The following is a 16,534-nucleotide window of genomic DNA, read 5'->3' as shown; positions in this document are numbered from 1 at the left end:
TAAGAACAATAAATAACATTTAATAGCTGATATTTTGCTGGATTTCAAACCAACATCTTCAGAGTATAAACAACTTGTCACCATACAGGCAATAACAAATATTGTCTTAGTGGTGGAATTGTAACGGATAAAAAGAAATTGTTAATAGTTGTCAAATTGAAGTTGATCTTAAAATACCAACACCCAAGTTTTAGCTAAGTTAATGCATAATTGCTGATGTCAGGAGCATTTCTTTGCTGTAGCTGACTCCAAAAATAGTCCGAATATAATAATTTTCTTTATTCTCTGTGAACTGGTATCCAAAAATTGTCAGTCCTGATTTGCCATAGTTTTTGCAACAAATGTATATTTTAAGTGTTCTCCAAAGCAAATGTTAAGACTGTCTATATGCAGTAAGCTAAGTCAGACACAGGAAACTTCATATACTCCTAGATATGAAAGAAAATGGACTTTGTTGTTTGGAGAACAGATGAGTGCTAGGGGTTGCTAGTTTGAAGTGTAGTATAGAGGTAATGTTTCTTTAGCACTTTAGATATCTTTCAGATGTATCTTAGATATTTTAGACATATGGAGTAGGAATAACTGTATTTTATAACTATAAATTCACACTTATACCACAGTAATTAAATTTTAATAATATGTAGATATTTCATCTTAAGTATCTTAAGACATCATCAGCACGGTTATAAAGAATACTAGGAATTACAATGAAAGGAACATTATAGAATCAAAGATTTTATGATGCCATGGCATCATAAAATCTTTGGTATCCAGAGCACACAAATTTTTTTCCTCTGAAGAATCTTTACAACAAGAATTGGAGATTATTAAAGATACAGCCTTATTAAATGGATACAATCCAAAAACAACTCAAAAAATCATCAGCCACTTCCCCACACACATCAACCCAGATAAATAGGAGCCCGTAGGACTCCTATACCATATATCAAAGGAATTTCGGAACGTCTGTAAAAGATTATGAAGAATTACAAACTCGTGGCTACCTATAAAACAATCAATCAGATCCACAATTTGTTAATTTCTCCAAAAGACAAACTCTCACCTATGATGCTACCTGGCATATACGAAGTTCTGTGTTCTTGTAAGATGTCTTCAGGAAGATCTATAAGTAAAAGCATCTCTGAACATCAAGATCATATCCATCTTATCAAACCGCACAAATCTGGAGTTGAACAAGGATACAAGGGATTAGCAAACTGCCATCTTATGGTCTCCCAGTTTCAAATGGTTGATCAGTGTACAATGATGCACATAATGGCAAATACTATTCTCTCTTCAGATTTCTCTATTGATGCAGGTGTTCCTCGGGGATGTGTTGCATCAGCTAGGAAGAATATGGATGGCATGTGATTAAGCTAGTGTTAGATTATAGTCATGAAGGGGTGAAATAGGTTGACTGAGTAAATTGTGACTACTTGGACAGCAAATGAGTTCAAGGAGAAATGTGATAGGTGTTACTACCATACATGGAAGAAGTACTCAAAAATTCATAGATATGCAAGCATTTGTAATATTAATACACAGGTATCCATAACCTAAGGATGAACACTATTTCTGAAAATTAAGATTACAACCACAAATTCAGACGATCAGCTTGTGGCAATTTGTATAACGGATGATTTCAGTTATACAAATAACTGATAGAAAGCAGGTACACATTCAAATTTTTGAATGAAGTGCAAAAGGGATCACGTGGTAGCACTCAACAGGATAAAAGGCAAAAGGCGGCACTAAGTGAACTGCATTTGAAAGAATAAAGTTGCAAACTTGGATGTCTTGTAATATCCCAAACACATCATCTAGATCAGCGCTTCCCAAACTGTGGGCCACGGCCCCCTTGGGGGCCGTAGGTTTTGTTGAGGGGGCCGTGAAAGAATGAAAACAAATTTAAAATGTTTTAAGACTAAGTAGATTTTTTTTTATTTTAAAAGAAATGTATTTAACTTTTATTATTTACTATTTCTTTTTTACTATTTTTTATATTTTAATGGAAAAATTCACACATTGGTGTTGGTTCACAAACTTTGCTTCCTGCGTATTTCGGCACTTAATGAATATTAGTAAATATTGCTTATTCATATGTTTCATTTCAAAGCAGTGGTTAATTGTATTTACTTCGAATGCTCTCCAGGGAAGCTCCAAATCTTCCTGTCCCTTTCATCACGCGTTCGTAATCAGGGACTGTTGATATTGACTTTATATACATATCAAAACTCGTTTTATATTATCACTGTCATCCGAGCTAGTTTTCTGTTACCAATAAAAGTTTCGCATATACTTCACACGTGGAAAAAAAGCTTCAGCAAGTTCATGTGGGGAGATAGCAACTCGCTTGCAGTGGTAAACAACACGCTTGCAGTGCTAAACAACACGTCCTCCCTAAAGTCATATACTGCAGAGGCAATAAAAACAAGTACTTTTATTATATCAGTGAATAAGGTATGAGGAATCTGTGTAATATATTTCTCAACAAATAGTGCAATTAGAGACAACTGGGATAAAAACACACTAATCAATGAATCACATGTCCCCTCATACAGAAACTATGATGTATAGACTGAAACAAAACCATATGTTGCATGGGCAAACACAGTATCTAACTAAAAACCATTGTTATTAATTAGATGTGTGTGAGTTCGATTTCCCAAGCAGGAATAAAATTCAACCGAACGTGTTAAAATTCGTAAAAGTGTTAAAACTAAGTAATATATATATATATATATATATAAAATGAATGTTATGGCAGTTTCACATATGGAATTCGGTTGAAGTGAGTTAGCATTTCAACTCAATTGTCAGCTATGCTTTTATCTTTCGGTTGCGCGATCTTTTGTTAATACCGCACCAATCATATGTGCGTTTTAATAACCTGCCTTTGCTGTCTGCTTCGCGTTAGGCTTAATTACCGTAAAGGGAGAAAAGTCACAAAAAAGAAAAATATTCCTGGTCCGGAGATTCCCTTATTCAGGTAATATTCACTAATTTCATGTTATCAGTCTGTGGTGTGCCAGTATCGGTAAGTGGTGCTATTATTTGATGTATTCTACGTTAAAAAATTTAACCCTAAGATGGATAAGTGGCTGATAAAAAATAAAAATAAAAATAAATCCCGCAAACAATCAGAAGCAGAAACACTCAAAAAAAAAAGGACAGTATTTCATATTTTACCACAACAGCCCGCATCGTCTTCAGAACCAAACAGTAAGAGGCAAAAAATGTAATATATGCATTTGATTTTTGCAATATTCGCTGTGCATGTTTTGTATTGAATATAAATACAATAAATATTATAATAATATATCTCTCTATTACGATTTTTTTTGAGGGGGCCGTGAAATATTTTAATTTTTGCAAAGGGGGCCCTGACATCCAGAAGTTTGGGAAGCACTGATCTAGATGATTTCATGTGGGGAAGAATTTTTGGAAAGCTTGAAGGCCACAGAATTACTGATATTGCCAGAGTGTTTGGTATCTCACATAGGGTTGCATCCAGGCTCTGAGCAGCATTTCAAACCAATGGAATATGTTCCAAATGTTTGCTAAGAGTTATCCTTGCGCTACCACGGAGCACAAAGACAGATTTTTGGCTATAACAGCAAATGTAAATCGACACACCACGGCAGGTCAGTTTGCAAGTTAGCTCCATTCAACCACAGATAAGCAGATATCTCGATGAACTGTGCTAAGACATCTGCGACAAGTAGTTTGAAGATCTGCATCCTTTTCTCCACAGCTCATCATAGAGTACATTTTCAGTAGTGCTGTATCCATAAAAATTGGACAAGATGCCAATGAACTAATGTATGTTTACAGATGAGTCATTTTAGTCTTTCCTCCGATTTAAGATGACACTTGATCTGGCACGAAAGTGATACCACTAACCATCTTGAGAATGTTCTTGAAACGGATAGATACAACAGTGCTGGGGTCATGGTGTGGTGCAGGTATTATGCTTTAACGACACACCAAGTTACAAGTGCTGGAAAAAGGGACTATGACTAGTAAACGATACTGCAACGAAATTCTTTAATGTTGTGTTCGATTGTCCTGTGGTGCTCTAGGCACCATGGAACACTTATGGATGACAATGCCACACCACATCATACACGAGCAGTGGAGATACGTCTAGAGACCGGGGATATTAATATTGAATGGAGTGGTCAGCACACTTCCCAGATCTCAACCCCCATAGAATACGTTTAGGATGCAATAGGGAGATGCACTGCTGCTTGAAATTCCCTTTCAGAAAACAAACGAGCCTTATTCTTGCTCTGAAAGAGGAGTGGGCCAGTTTACCTCAAGAACTCCTGAATCACTCCTGAACCGTATGTTAATTGGCGAAGTCACCCAAACGGAGACTAATGGGTGAAACGATGAGAAATTTCAAATTCGAAAAGGTGGTGCTCTAGGAGAACGAATAAAACCCACGACACAGAAATAAATGACCCCCGTTTTTTCTTGTTCCTGAGTTTTCTCTCCGTGTGCTCCAAGAGTTCTTCGCGGTTCAGCTCTCATATTTGAGGGCTGACTTACGATAGAGTTCAGTATGACACTGTAGTTGAGTTTCGACAAGATTAATTGCAGGCCGTGATGAGAAGAATCATCTATGTAAAAAAAACCTAAGCAGAAGTATGGCATCCAGCCCAAGCGAGCACGTGCAACCTACGTGGCGTTACTCGAGACAACCAGATTCGAAACAAAGGACGAAGGACGGCAGGAAACCGAAGATAAGAATAGATAAGTACTCTCACTTATTCTAGCCCTTTTTTGAGATTGACTAACATTTAAGAGAGCAAAATTTGAAATTTGTATTAGAAGAAAGAGTGAAAAGTTTAGATCTGTGAAAATTACTATGTTTTCTTGAAGCGAACTTTAGGAACTTTCAACCAGATAGAGATTCTGTTATGCTTATTCTGAGAGATGTTATAAAGTGTGTTAAAGTGCCTTAATATTAAAATGAATTGTAATCTTAAATGCAATGTGTATTGAGTTATTGAAATAATGAATTTTGCTAATACTATAAACTTAATAAGAAGAATGAATCGTAATCATAAATGTAATATGAAGTGAAATATTGAGACATTGAATTGCTGATACTTTGAAGTAGAATACCAAAATTAATTTAAGACTGAGAGAGTGAATGAAAGGAAGTGATTTAATTTTAGATTTGATGATCAATTTAACTTGTATAGCTTCACTAATTGAATTTAATAAATGTTTGATTCTTTAATTATATGTGTTTCTGATCATGTTGACTAACTCTGACCCTTCATAAAAAATCGAACCTGAGTACGCATGAGTGAGAGGGGAATACCCCAATTGAAAGTAAGGGCACGACCGCAAACAAGAGTAAAATTATGCCAGAGAGCCCCTAGGAATTTAATTATATTGCTAGTAATACCTGATATTCTATAATTAACCTAAAGGCAGAGTCTATCTCTAACTTTAAGGCTCAGGCTGGCGCAGTAAAAAAATAAATTTGCTCGAGTGATCAGGATAATATACAGAATTCAGGGAACGGGTAATCTTCTGGTGGCCCTTAAAGGTTAAGCTACGTAAGAAGGAACATAAAAGAAACGAGACGTAAGGCTAAGCTTATTACTAATGTGTATCGCATAACAATGACGCAATCTATTTAACATAAAGACATACACGATAGAATTGAATTTTGCGACTGTAATAATAAACGCTAAACTTGAATAAGTTGTCCCGAGATACCAATGAGAAAGAAACTAGACGCACATTATTTAGAAGAAGGGACGACACGACAATGGTGCAGCCGGTAAGAATTTGATTATATAAGGTTTTAAGTAAGCAAAAGGATAGAATCAAGAAACAGTAAATTATTGTATGATAAGATTAAACTGACTAACTAACAATAGAAAAACTAAAGATTAACAAGTGCCTTCAATTGTTTGAAGCTTAACCTAATGCTTGTCTCAAGGACAGTGCATCAACAGGCGGTGAACAATTAAGGATCTCCCACATGTAGTGAATAAGATTGTTTGTGTGTGTTCTGGGGAAAACAAAAATAATCAACAACTCTGAAGGTCACATTCCCCTTTGCATGGGAATGTTACGGGTTCTCAACCCTTAATCCAGAGACGCAAGAGGAAGTATAAGAAAGGAACCAGGGGTATGCAAGGGTCTCTTTTCATCCAGGTATCCAGAGGCAGCAGATCCAATATGTAGTAGGCTTAGGCAGTATGCAGCCATGCAACGGTAGTATGCCAATATGCAGAGGCAGAAAATGAGGAAGGAAGCAGGTATGCAGAAACACAGAAGGAAATGCAGTCTTCTCTCGTAGTGTCTCGGAATCCAGCATTGCAGGTCCATTGGACGTCTGGAGAGAAGTAGGGAATTGTCTAAGGAGAAGTCGAACCATAATATGCATCATGCCTGGGAATTCTTCAAGATGCGATGGCGCTAAAAGAAAGAAGCCTGCACGAATGTTGAGATCCAAGATGGAAAAGAAGATAGTATCGGTGAGCCATGATCCAAGCCCCGAAAATCTTCCATGACGTGACGGAGCTAAAGAAAAGGAAGTCCGCACGAAAGTGAGGCCCAGGATGGAAAAGAAGTCAGTGGAACCAGATTAGAGATGAAAGAACCAGTTCAGATATATGTGTAAGAGAAGAACTGTGAGTACAACCTTGAAGTGTATATATATATATTCGGCGGGACATATATAAATTAAAATTGTGATAATTTGTCCCGGACTATGAGGTTAAAGAAATACTGGAAGTATTTAGATATGGTAAATTTGTTGTTTGAAGTATATATATTCGGCGGGACATATATAAAAGTTAAATTGTGATAATTTGTCCCAGACTAAGAAACTAAAGAATAGTTGATATAATTTAGATATGAGAAACTTGTTGAGTAAAATATGTGTATATTGTTTGAACAGATTAGTTCTAGGATGAGAACATAGATTCTTATATGATAGTATTGCTGCATGTTCAGTATGTATGTACAATCTACGAGATTATAATTCTTAGCAGCAGAATGAACGAGATTATAGATTGGTATATGATAGTATTGCTGTGTATTTTAATGTGTATATTGCATGAGACTATAATTCTTAGCTTTTAATTTTCTGAAGAGCCAATTCATTTAAGAAACTGTATTAATGTATCCTAATTTAATAAATATGTTTGTTATGGTAAAGAATGTATATTCACTGATCCTTATTCCAATGCACTGTTTCTAAAAAAAAAAAAAAAAATACAAACCTGTGTGCAAAGTCAAATAAGAGTAGCCACGACTGTCGATAAAGCCTGAGATAGATTTAGAGAGATACTGCAGGTGATCTTAATTTTATTTAATGCCTAAAAAGGGGAATCTTGGTGGTGCAGTCAAAACTTTAATAAATTTTCCAAGGTTCCCAAGGTATTAGAAGTTAGGTAACTAGTAGTAATTTAGGTAAAAAGTAAAGTAAGAATAGAGTATAGAGTAGTAAGGCTAGTAAAGTGAATAAAGAGAGTAAAGTAAATAAAGAATAGAGAAAGTTAAAACCAAGATAAAGATATATAGAGAATTTAAAGTAAAAGGAAGATAAAGTAAGAAATATCGTAAGATATACAAAGGGAATAAAAGGACATCATTTTACAATGGCTCTCTGCTTATTTCAATGGATAGGTGCTCTAAGTCAATCTGTTTTCTAATTTCTTGATCATATTGTAATGTAGATGATCTCTTTAGTCTATATTTTCTTGTCCAGGCATCGAAAGTCCTGAGTGAGATGTGATCCTGTTGGTGGCTCCTGATTCTGTTAGTGAATTTAACTGTGGAGAGTTTTCTTCTGTCTTCTAATATGTGAAGCCCATACTCTTGTTGAGCTTTTAAATTATTTGTGGATGAGACTGCACCTATGATAATTTTTGCTACTCTTGATTGTACTCTGTCAAGTTTTTCTTTTGAGCTAGTAGAAGCTGGAGCCCAGACCAATGAGGCATATTCCATAGTGGGTCATATGAGTGCTGTATGTAGTTTTGAGTGTCTTTGGTTTTGCACCTCACTTTGTTCCACAAAGCCTTTTGATGATATTAAGCTTTTTAAGAGCTTTATTAGATAGATTTGTAATATGAGTTGTAAATCTCAGTTCAGTGTCTAGAGTTAGGCCTAAGTATTTTGGAGACTGCGTTTTTCTAGGTTGGTATTATATATTTTGATTTGAGGTTGTAATTGTCTCTGTTTTTTCTATCAGTGGAGAAGATGTTCAGTTTTGTTTTTTCTGGGTTTATCTATAGTTTAAGTTCCTTTGCCCATCTTTCTAAGCCTTTTATTGAATTATTCAGGACTTTTTCAGAGGATTTTGTTGAGAATTACTGCTTGTGTGCCAGATTGCTATATCATCTGAATAGCATGCTATTTCTGTGTCATTTATTATGTGAGGATGGATATTGTTCATATAGATGAGAAATAGGAGTGGGCTTAAAAGAGAATCTTGTGGGACTCCAGCCCAAGTTCAATGCATTTTGGAATAAATTCCATTAACTTTTACTTTCATGAAATCCAAATTAATGCATTCCCCCTTATTCCAGTATCGTATGCAATTTTTAGTAACTTTTGTCTCCAGATGCAATCGTAAGCAGCTGTGAGATCCAAGAATATTGCTGTTGTCTTCTTTGGTGGTTTTTCTTGAAAGCCATCTATGACTGATTGACAAAGATAAAATAATTGATCTTCTGTACTGTGTTGAGACCTGTATGCAGTTTGGTAGAAGTTGATCTTATTATTTTCTAAGAGCCAATTCATAAGTCATATTCATTAGTAGTAGTAATAATAACATATTCATCTCATCTTCTTTATACCCTCTTTTACCTTGCGGTGTCGAGAGTCCATTGATCATCGGACCTCACTCCGTTTACAGGATAAGGTGGTCAGCCCTATGCCCCGGTGTATCCTATAGCCTGTAGTGTTAAGTTCTCAAGCCCAGTTTGCCTGCTTTGCAGGATGAAAAACCCCAGAATAAACTGGGGAAAAAACCCTGCTGTCCACGCCCAAGACTGGCTAACTTGGCTATGGCTGAGGAAGATCCTTCAACTGCTCACATCACCGACGGGAATCGAACCTAGGACACTCCTTCCCCAGGCATATGGTTGCGAAGCGCATAGCTACTAGGCTAACCGCGCAGACTAATAACATATTAGGAATCACAAAAAAAAAGTAAAATATTTCCACTGCTTGGACACAAAAAACTGTGCATAACAGTGAAAACAGTTTATAGTATAATCAACTTGATTCTATTTCAAAGAACCATCTAGTATAGTTCTTTTTAGGTTATGGTAAGCAAGGCCAAACTTGTTAGATTCCAGAAATTTGATGTAATCCTGATGTTGCAGAATTATAATCTCAGTAGATCAGCCCATATGTCCAAAATAACAAAGTCGACATGAACAGGGTACTTGAGACATCAAGCAAGTGAGAGGTAGTAATTTAATTTGGATTGGAGAAAACAAGACAGTTTCCAAACTGGCTTAAAGATGTAGAAAGTATTTTACCTTGGGTATAATAAAATGTTAAAGATGCCAAGCTATTTTTAAACTTGGTTTTACTCCATTTCCCAAGCAAGCAAACAGACAAACAAGTCAAGTTTGCACCTGCAAGTGCTGCAAGTCTAGCTGATCCTGCAAGTAGTGCAAGACCAAGGCAACTCCTGGTAAAAGTAGAATAAGCTCTGATCACTAATCTTAATATTTACCCTTAATGCAAAGCACATCTCCTGGAGGAGATGTATGATGCTTTGTATTAAAGGCAAGGGGGCCACTACCCAGACCGGTTTCGACCTTTATCGAAGTCTCATCAGTGGGAGCCAGGCTAGAAATACCAAGATTTTAGTAATACAGAGCTTATAAGTATTTTAGCAGAACAAGTTACCATAAGGTGTTTAAACCTTATTAAATAAAAATCTCAGGAGGAGATATAAATGTAGGAAGTATTATTAAATATTATTAAATTAAGTATTATTAAATACTTCCTACATTTATATCTCCTCCTGAGATTTTTATTTAATAAGGTTAAAACATCTTATGGTAACTTGTTCTGGTAAAATACTTATAAGCTCTGTATTACTAAAATCTTGGTATTTCTAGCCTGGCTCCCACTGATGAGACCTCAATAAAGGCACAAACTTGACTTGTTTGTCTGTTTGCTTACTTGGGAAATGGAGTAAAACCAGGTTTAAAATAGCTTGGCATCTTTAACATTGGCTTAAAGATGGTGCATTGATTACACTTGAGGAGAACCTATGCTATTTGTTGCAATGCTCCATTAAGGTTTGGTATAAACTCTTTTTATATCAACTGATAGTCTGGTTGAGAGATGATATCTGGCAGTAATTTTCTAGATGACAATTTGGTTATACCCATTATCAGTCAAGGGGAGGGGAGGCATTACACTTAATGTCGGTGTGATTTCATCATCATCATCAAATTCCTGCCATGTATCCTCAAGGGGGGGGGGGGTGTACAGGATTTGATAGTACTACATGAAAAAAAATTACATCATTATTAATTTCCTATCTACAATTTTCCTCCAAATCAGTCTGTTACTTGTCAAGACTCCATCATTATCAGATCTTATATTTCTATCGTCTAAAGCACTTTGTACTGTATCAATCCACCTATATCTTGGTCTTCCTCTGGGTTGTTTTGCTGCCAACCTGGCAGAGAACACTTGTTTTGCTAATCTTTCCTCGCCCATTCTGTTTAAGTGACCATACCACCTAAGATTAGCTCTGCTAATGCATTCCTGGATGCTGACAATGTCAAGTTCTTTCCTAATATCCTCATTTTTAATATGATATTGCCATTGATGCCATCTGTTCATGCCTATAATCTTTCTCAGGACTCTCATTTCTGTGGTCTCTAGTCTTTGGTCAAGTGTTTTACTTCTGACCCAGCTCTCAGATCCATAAGTTAAAACTGGTTTGAACACTGTCTTGTATACAGCTAATTTAGTGTTCCGACTAATTTCTTTCTTATTCCATATGAATTTATTCAATTGACTTCCCACCATACCAGCTTTGCTGATTCTGTTGTCTCTTTCTATATTTAATTTACCATCTTCAGTAAAAATCGTGCCTAAGTATCTGAAATGTTTTACTTGTTCCACAGGTTCTCCATTCACAACACAGTTGACATTTTCAATGATTCTGCCTATTTTCATTGTCTTTTTATTGCTGACCTTCATACCATATCTATTACAACAGCTATTCAATTTAGTCAGAGAATCTTGCAGACTTGTAGCAGATTTATTTAGAAGTATAACATCATCCGCATAAAGCAAAGAGCTGACATTAACATCTCCAATTTTGATATCATGTTTAATACCACTTTCCTTCATAATGTGATCCATATAGATAATGAATAACAGAGGGGATAATGTACATCCTTGTCTCACACCAGATTTAACATTAAACCATCTTCTTGTACTTCCTTCAATTCTAACTGCTGATTTACAACTCAAAGAAAGACTAAGTATTGCTTGATATAATGCCCCATTCACACCATATAACTGCAGCGTATTGAATAGCTTCTGTCTTGGCACGGTGATTTCTATTTTATTTATTTCTTCCAAAAGAAGGGAATTAGGTTAATGGATTAATATTTCACTGCACACAAATCAGAATTTGAGCATGAAGCATTTGTCAGAAAACACTTAAGCACTACTACTACCATTTAGCTCTGAAGAATTAGTTTCTCAATTTTGGACCAGCTTAGTTGGCAGAGTAGATAGTCCATCAGTTATAGAATGGTAAACTATGGGTTTGAATTACACCAAGAGTACTGATGTTTGTGATTGTCTTTAAGTGGAGATGAATTTCGTTGTCCTTCTCACTAGAAGCATGAAAATGGCTTAAAAAAATTCTGCTTGATCTTTAGAACAGGATTTATGGATTATATAAAAAATGCCTACCTGAGCTGTGGTACTAATGTACTGTAGGTTTACAATCTTTAATGGGTGGAGACTGCAGTAGAAAAAAATAAAATGAAATAAGTGCTTCAAAAGAGCATGAATAACAACCAGTATCTAAACCTTTTCTACATACACTAAGTCCCCCTCTCCAGTTTATTTCCTCAGATGGAAACAATTTTATATCCCATTTTTAGAAATAAATTCCTCCATTTATATGTAAAGATTTTACAGTAATATAATGCTACTTTAAGACCCCACCACTGCAGTTCCAAGAAGTTATCCAACCAATTATGTCCTATTAAGATACCCAGATTCTAGATCTGAGATACTCTTTGATCTGAAACTAAGATACTTAGTTCAGATAATATATAAGACATTATCAGCTAAACAACAAAATACTGCTATTTTACCTGATCACCAGCTCCAATATTATCTTCATCTCTATCTACATGTACACCACTAGCAATTTCTGGATTCTGATTTTCAACTGCTACTACAATATTGCAAGTCTTGTAGTCAAAACCTATAAATATTTTTCATATTAATTATAATTTTAAAACAAAAACTTTTGAAATATTATATAGCAGAAATTATGGATGCAGATATTCTGAAACAGAAAGGTAGAGAGCAGCAGAACAGGCTCATTTGTTTGCAGTAGTCTACTGACCGAATAGCTATGATATTTTCACATCTTTTATTTATTATTTTTTTTAAATTTTACTGTGATTTGTAGGGTTAAATAATTAAGTAAAAGATCAAGTGATATGAGTAGTGCACATACTCGTACACATAAGATTGATCAAGATAAAAGTGAATATCATCAAGAAGTATGAAAGTGGTCACAAGGTATTGCAATCCTGTCATGGCACTTTAAACTGGCAATATGATGATCTAAAGATACTGCCAAAACCTTGTTCAACAAATTAAATAAATTATCTTCTTCTCGAGTATTTTGCAATTCAGCAGGTTCTTCTTTTAGTAGCAGAAACTTTCCTTACACTCTCTTCTGTTCTGAGCCTTCTCTTTCAAGGTTGTGTACCTGTCTCCATTCAGCATGTCATCTAGCATTGTTTTCCTTACTCTTCCTCTGGGTCTTTTTCCATCTAATCTATTTTTCCTTCGATGGCATCTCTGATGATTCCATTCCCTCTCAGAATATGTCCAATCCAGTTTCCCTTGCTTCTTTTTATTCTCCTTAACAGACTTATTTCTTCTTCTTCTAAATAAATTAAGTATTGCTAAATTAACAGGTAAATATTTTTCAATTGTTTCGCAATGCCAGTAGCACGAAGACAGCGGTAATGTGTTGCGAGCTGTTTAAAAAAAAAAAAAGATAAATATTAGTAGTAAGAAAAGATATTGTGTTTATTTCATTGCCAATACTGGTTTTTAAGCTGGTGCTATTCAAACTGATGAATTTTTGTGTGTCTGAGTAATATTTTGTTAGGATTTTATGGTCTCAGTATTGTATTCCAACTTATCAATTGTATTCAAAATGGTGGCTGCCAGTTTTAGTAATTTGCTCAGTCCATCAAAATTTAAAGACCGCATTATTTGTAGCATACATAGCCGATAACTTTGTTGCTTGCCTGCATGTAGTATGTATAGTATGTATGCATCCCGTTGTTTAAAAATGTGGCAGGTGCAGGGCAGGAATGTGCATGAAATGTAGGTGGTAGGAGACGTGTATCTCAATCTCAGGATTTAGGGGCAGTGAAGACAGTGCTTCAGAAACGGGTGAAATTCAGTAAGTGGATACAAGCAGTGTGTTGGAGGGCAGGGAGAATAACAGACAAACACATGAATTTAACTATGGGCAGCGTAGCAGAAATAGATGGTTTGTCTGATGGCCATGATTTTGTGTGTGCATGTGTGTATCTAAAACTGAAAGCGAGATGGTGGAGAGAAAAACAGAACTACCGACATCAGAGATGGAAGGAATGAAAACTGAGTTGAGAAGGGTGAAGATATGAGGATGGAGAGTTTGGCAAGTGCGAGAAGAAGTAGGTGCAAGAGAATGGCATCAGAGAACAAGGAGAGAGAAAGGGGAAGAGAGGAAATTGCAGAAAGTCTAGAGAATGTGGAAGCAAGGGATAGAGAGATGAGGTAGAGAGAAAGAGTGGAGGGAAGAGAGAGATTGGAAGCTGTAAGAGTAGAGATGTCAGTGAGAGAAAAATTAATCAATCTGTTTGGAGCATCATGTATGGAGATTGAATGATTCTGGGGTGTGTAGGATAGAGTGAAAGAGGAAATGCTTGCCTTGGTGGACCGATACAGTGGCATTGGTGTTGAAGAGGGATGAAAATGTGCAGGAGATGATAGCAATGGTTGAGACGAATGACCTGATAGGCAGCATAAATCGTGTAGCATGTGATTTAAGGTTGATGCTAGAAATAGTGCAGCAGAAATGTATTTGTGAAAAGACACATTAGTGAGCATGTCGTATCCCATATGATAGTGGAGGAGAAGAGTGGTAATAATGAATGAAATGATATATGGAGAATGCATCCACATCTGTACACTATATTACAGAATTAGGTGGAGTATGAGGGAAGTAATAATGGCTATAAGAAGGCTGGCAATACACTGGTTTTTTCAGTATACAAATGCTAAGAGCATTAGAAATAAAGGGAATGAGTTTGTGGCATTGACTAATTCAATCTCTCCGAAGGTTGTTGGTAGAAAGTTGGTTAATTGAGGAGGATGTCCTAAGAGGGATAGAAATCAGAGGGTTTAGCATATTTTGGCAAGCTAGGGAGGGTAAATGTGGTGATAGAGTGACACTCATAATAAAAGATGAACTATGCCCTCTCGGAGTGCAGAATCACAGTAGAAATAACAATAATGAGTTTGGAAGTGTATGGCACGAGATAGATTTTTATAAGACAAGATATTTAGTAGGATGTTGCTACAGACTTAGGAATGTAACTGGTGATGAGCAGGAAATGTTTAGGCAAATTAGTTTGGCAAGTGCAAAGTGAGTGATCATTATGGGAGACTTCAACCATAGCAATATATACTAAGTAAAGGAGACAGAATGCAGCAATATGGAAACTGAATTCTTGGATTTCCTGTCATGCTGCCCAAGACAACTGTCTTAGGCAGCATGTGGTGGAGAGAACACGAGGATCAAGAGTTTTGGATTTGGCCATTGCATCAGAGAATCTGATTGTGACTGAGATGACATACTTGTTCCCCTTTCATGAGACTGACTATGTAGTCTTGACTTGGATTAATAGGCATATTGAATTATCAAACAGAAAGAATTTATATGGAATTATAAGGCATGCAACTATCACAGACTTAGATACAAGCTTGCAGCAGTACAATGGATGAAACAATTTGAAGGAAAGGGGGGGTCATAAGTGTATGGGAGATACTTAAGAAAAAGTTGTTGACAACAACGGCAGATTGTATACCGCAAGTGAAGAAAATAAAGCGATACAGAGTCAAATGGATGAAAAGAGAAATAAAAGGGGAACTGTAAAATAAAAAGAGATTATGGAAGACATAAAGAGAGGGATGGAGAACAGTTGAATGAGGAATATAGGGCTCAAACTAGGAAAGTGACTAGTACTGTAAGGAGAGAAAAATCAGAATATGAGAAGAGGCTAGCACTACAATAAAGAAGAATTCCGAGTAGTTTTTTCACTACATTGCAAGCAGGAGGAAAAACGAGATGGGATCGACTGACCAAAGCAGATGACATAGTTGAGCTATTTAATGATCACTTTGTTAGAGTGTTTCAACCTGGTGCAGCAGGCTTTGTTGCTAACAAGGATAATGAGTGATGAAGTGAATCAAGAGGATGTATTCCACACTAAATGTCAATCAGGCAGGGGACTAGATAGAAGTTCACAATGTGGTTTAAGGTATTGTGCTATGGAAGTGATGTTTAATGGAAACCTTGCATTCCACACTAAATGTCAATCAGGCAGGGGACTAGATGGAAGTTCACAATGTGCTTTAAGGTATTGTGCTATGGAAGTGATATTTAATGGAAACCTTGCAATGGGATAGGTTCCTGGAACGTGGAAGGAGGGTAAAATAGTACCAGTGCAAAAGGGTGGCAGTAGAATGGAGGCATCAAACTCTAGATCTGGTTGTATTTCTTTTGCGATTATAAAAATTCTGGATATCATTTTTCCAAGGACAAGATCTCACATGATAAGTTGCTTTTTAAGTTGTGAGAACTAGGATCCAGAGTTGGGTTGATAACAATGGTAATATCTTTGATGGACAGCATGGATTTGCTAAAGGGAGGTCATGTTTTAGTAATCTACTTACTTATTACAATAAAGTGACTGCTTTCTTGGACAGAGGAGAAGGATACACAGTAATATACTTGGATTTCGCTAAGGCTTTTGATAGAGTACCTCATGATAGGTTGACAGTCAAACTAGAGCAGATACGGTTGGATATTAGATTGGTGCATTGGATTGGTGACCAGCTATCTGATAGGTATCAACAAGTTGTGTATGGAGGAGCGATATCCAGGAAAAGAAAAGTCACTAGTGGAGTGCCTCAAGGGTCTGTTTTAGGTCTATTACTGTTTAACTTGTATATTAATGATATAGATGAAGATTTAGAT

General features: G+C 36.1%; 1 protein-coding gene across 1 annotated transcript in view; it reads right to left on the bottom strand.

Annotated features, from left to right (window-relative positions):
* Positions 1 to 16,534, bottom strand: part of LOC150104566 (S-adenosylmethionine synthase-like) — a 196,569-nt gene that overhangs the window by 85,745 nt on the left and 94,290 nt on the right. The window contains exon 4 of the mRNA XM_090395782.1: positions 12,354 to 12,466. Coding sequence (XP_090251908.1) covers positions 12,354 to 12,466 — 113 coding nt within the window. The remainder of the gene's footprint in view (positions 1 to 12,353; positions 12,467 to 16,534) is intronic.

Source organism: Typopeltis vanoorti, chromosome 7 (genome assembly GCF_054136105.1).
Source record: "Typopeltis vanoorti isolate ZY-2024b chromosome 7, IOZ_Tvanoo_1.0, whole genome shotgun sequence".
Taxonomy (NCBI): domain Eukaryota; kingdom Metazoa; phylum Arthropoda; class Arachnida; order Uropygi; family Thelyphonidae; genus Typopeltis; species Typopeltis vanoorti.
Note: the sequence above shows the minus strand (reverse complement) of the source record. Positions and strands in the feature narration are given on the sequence as shown.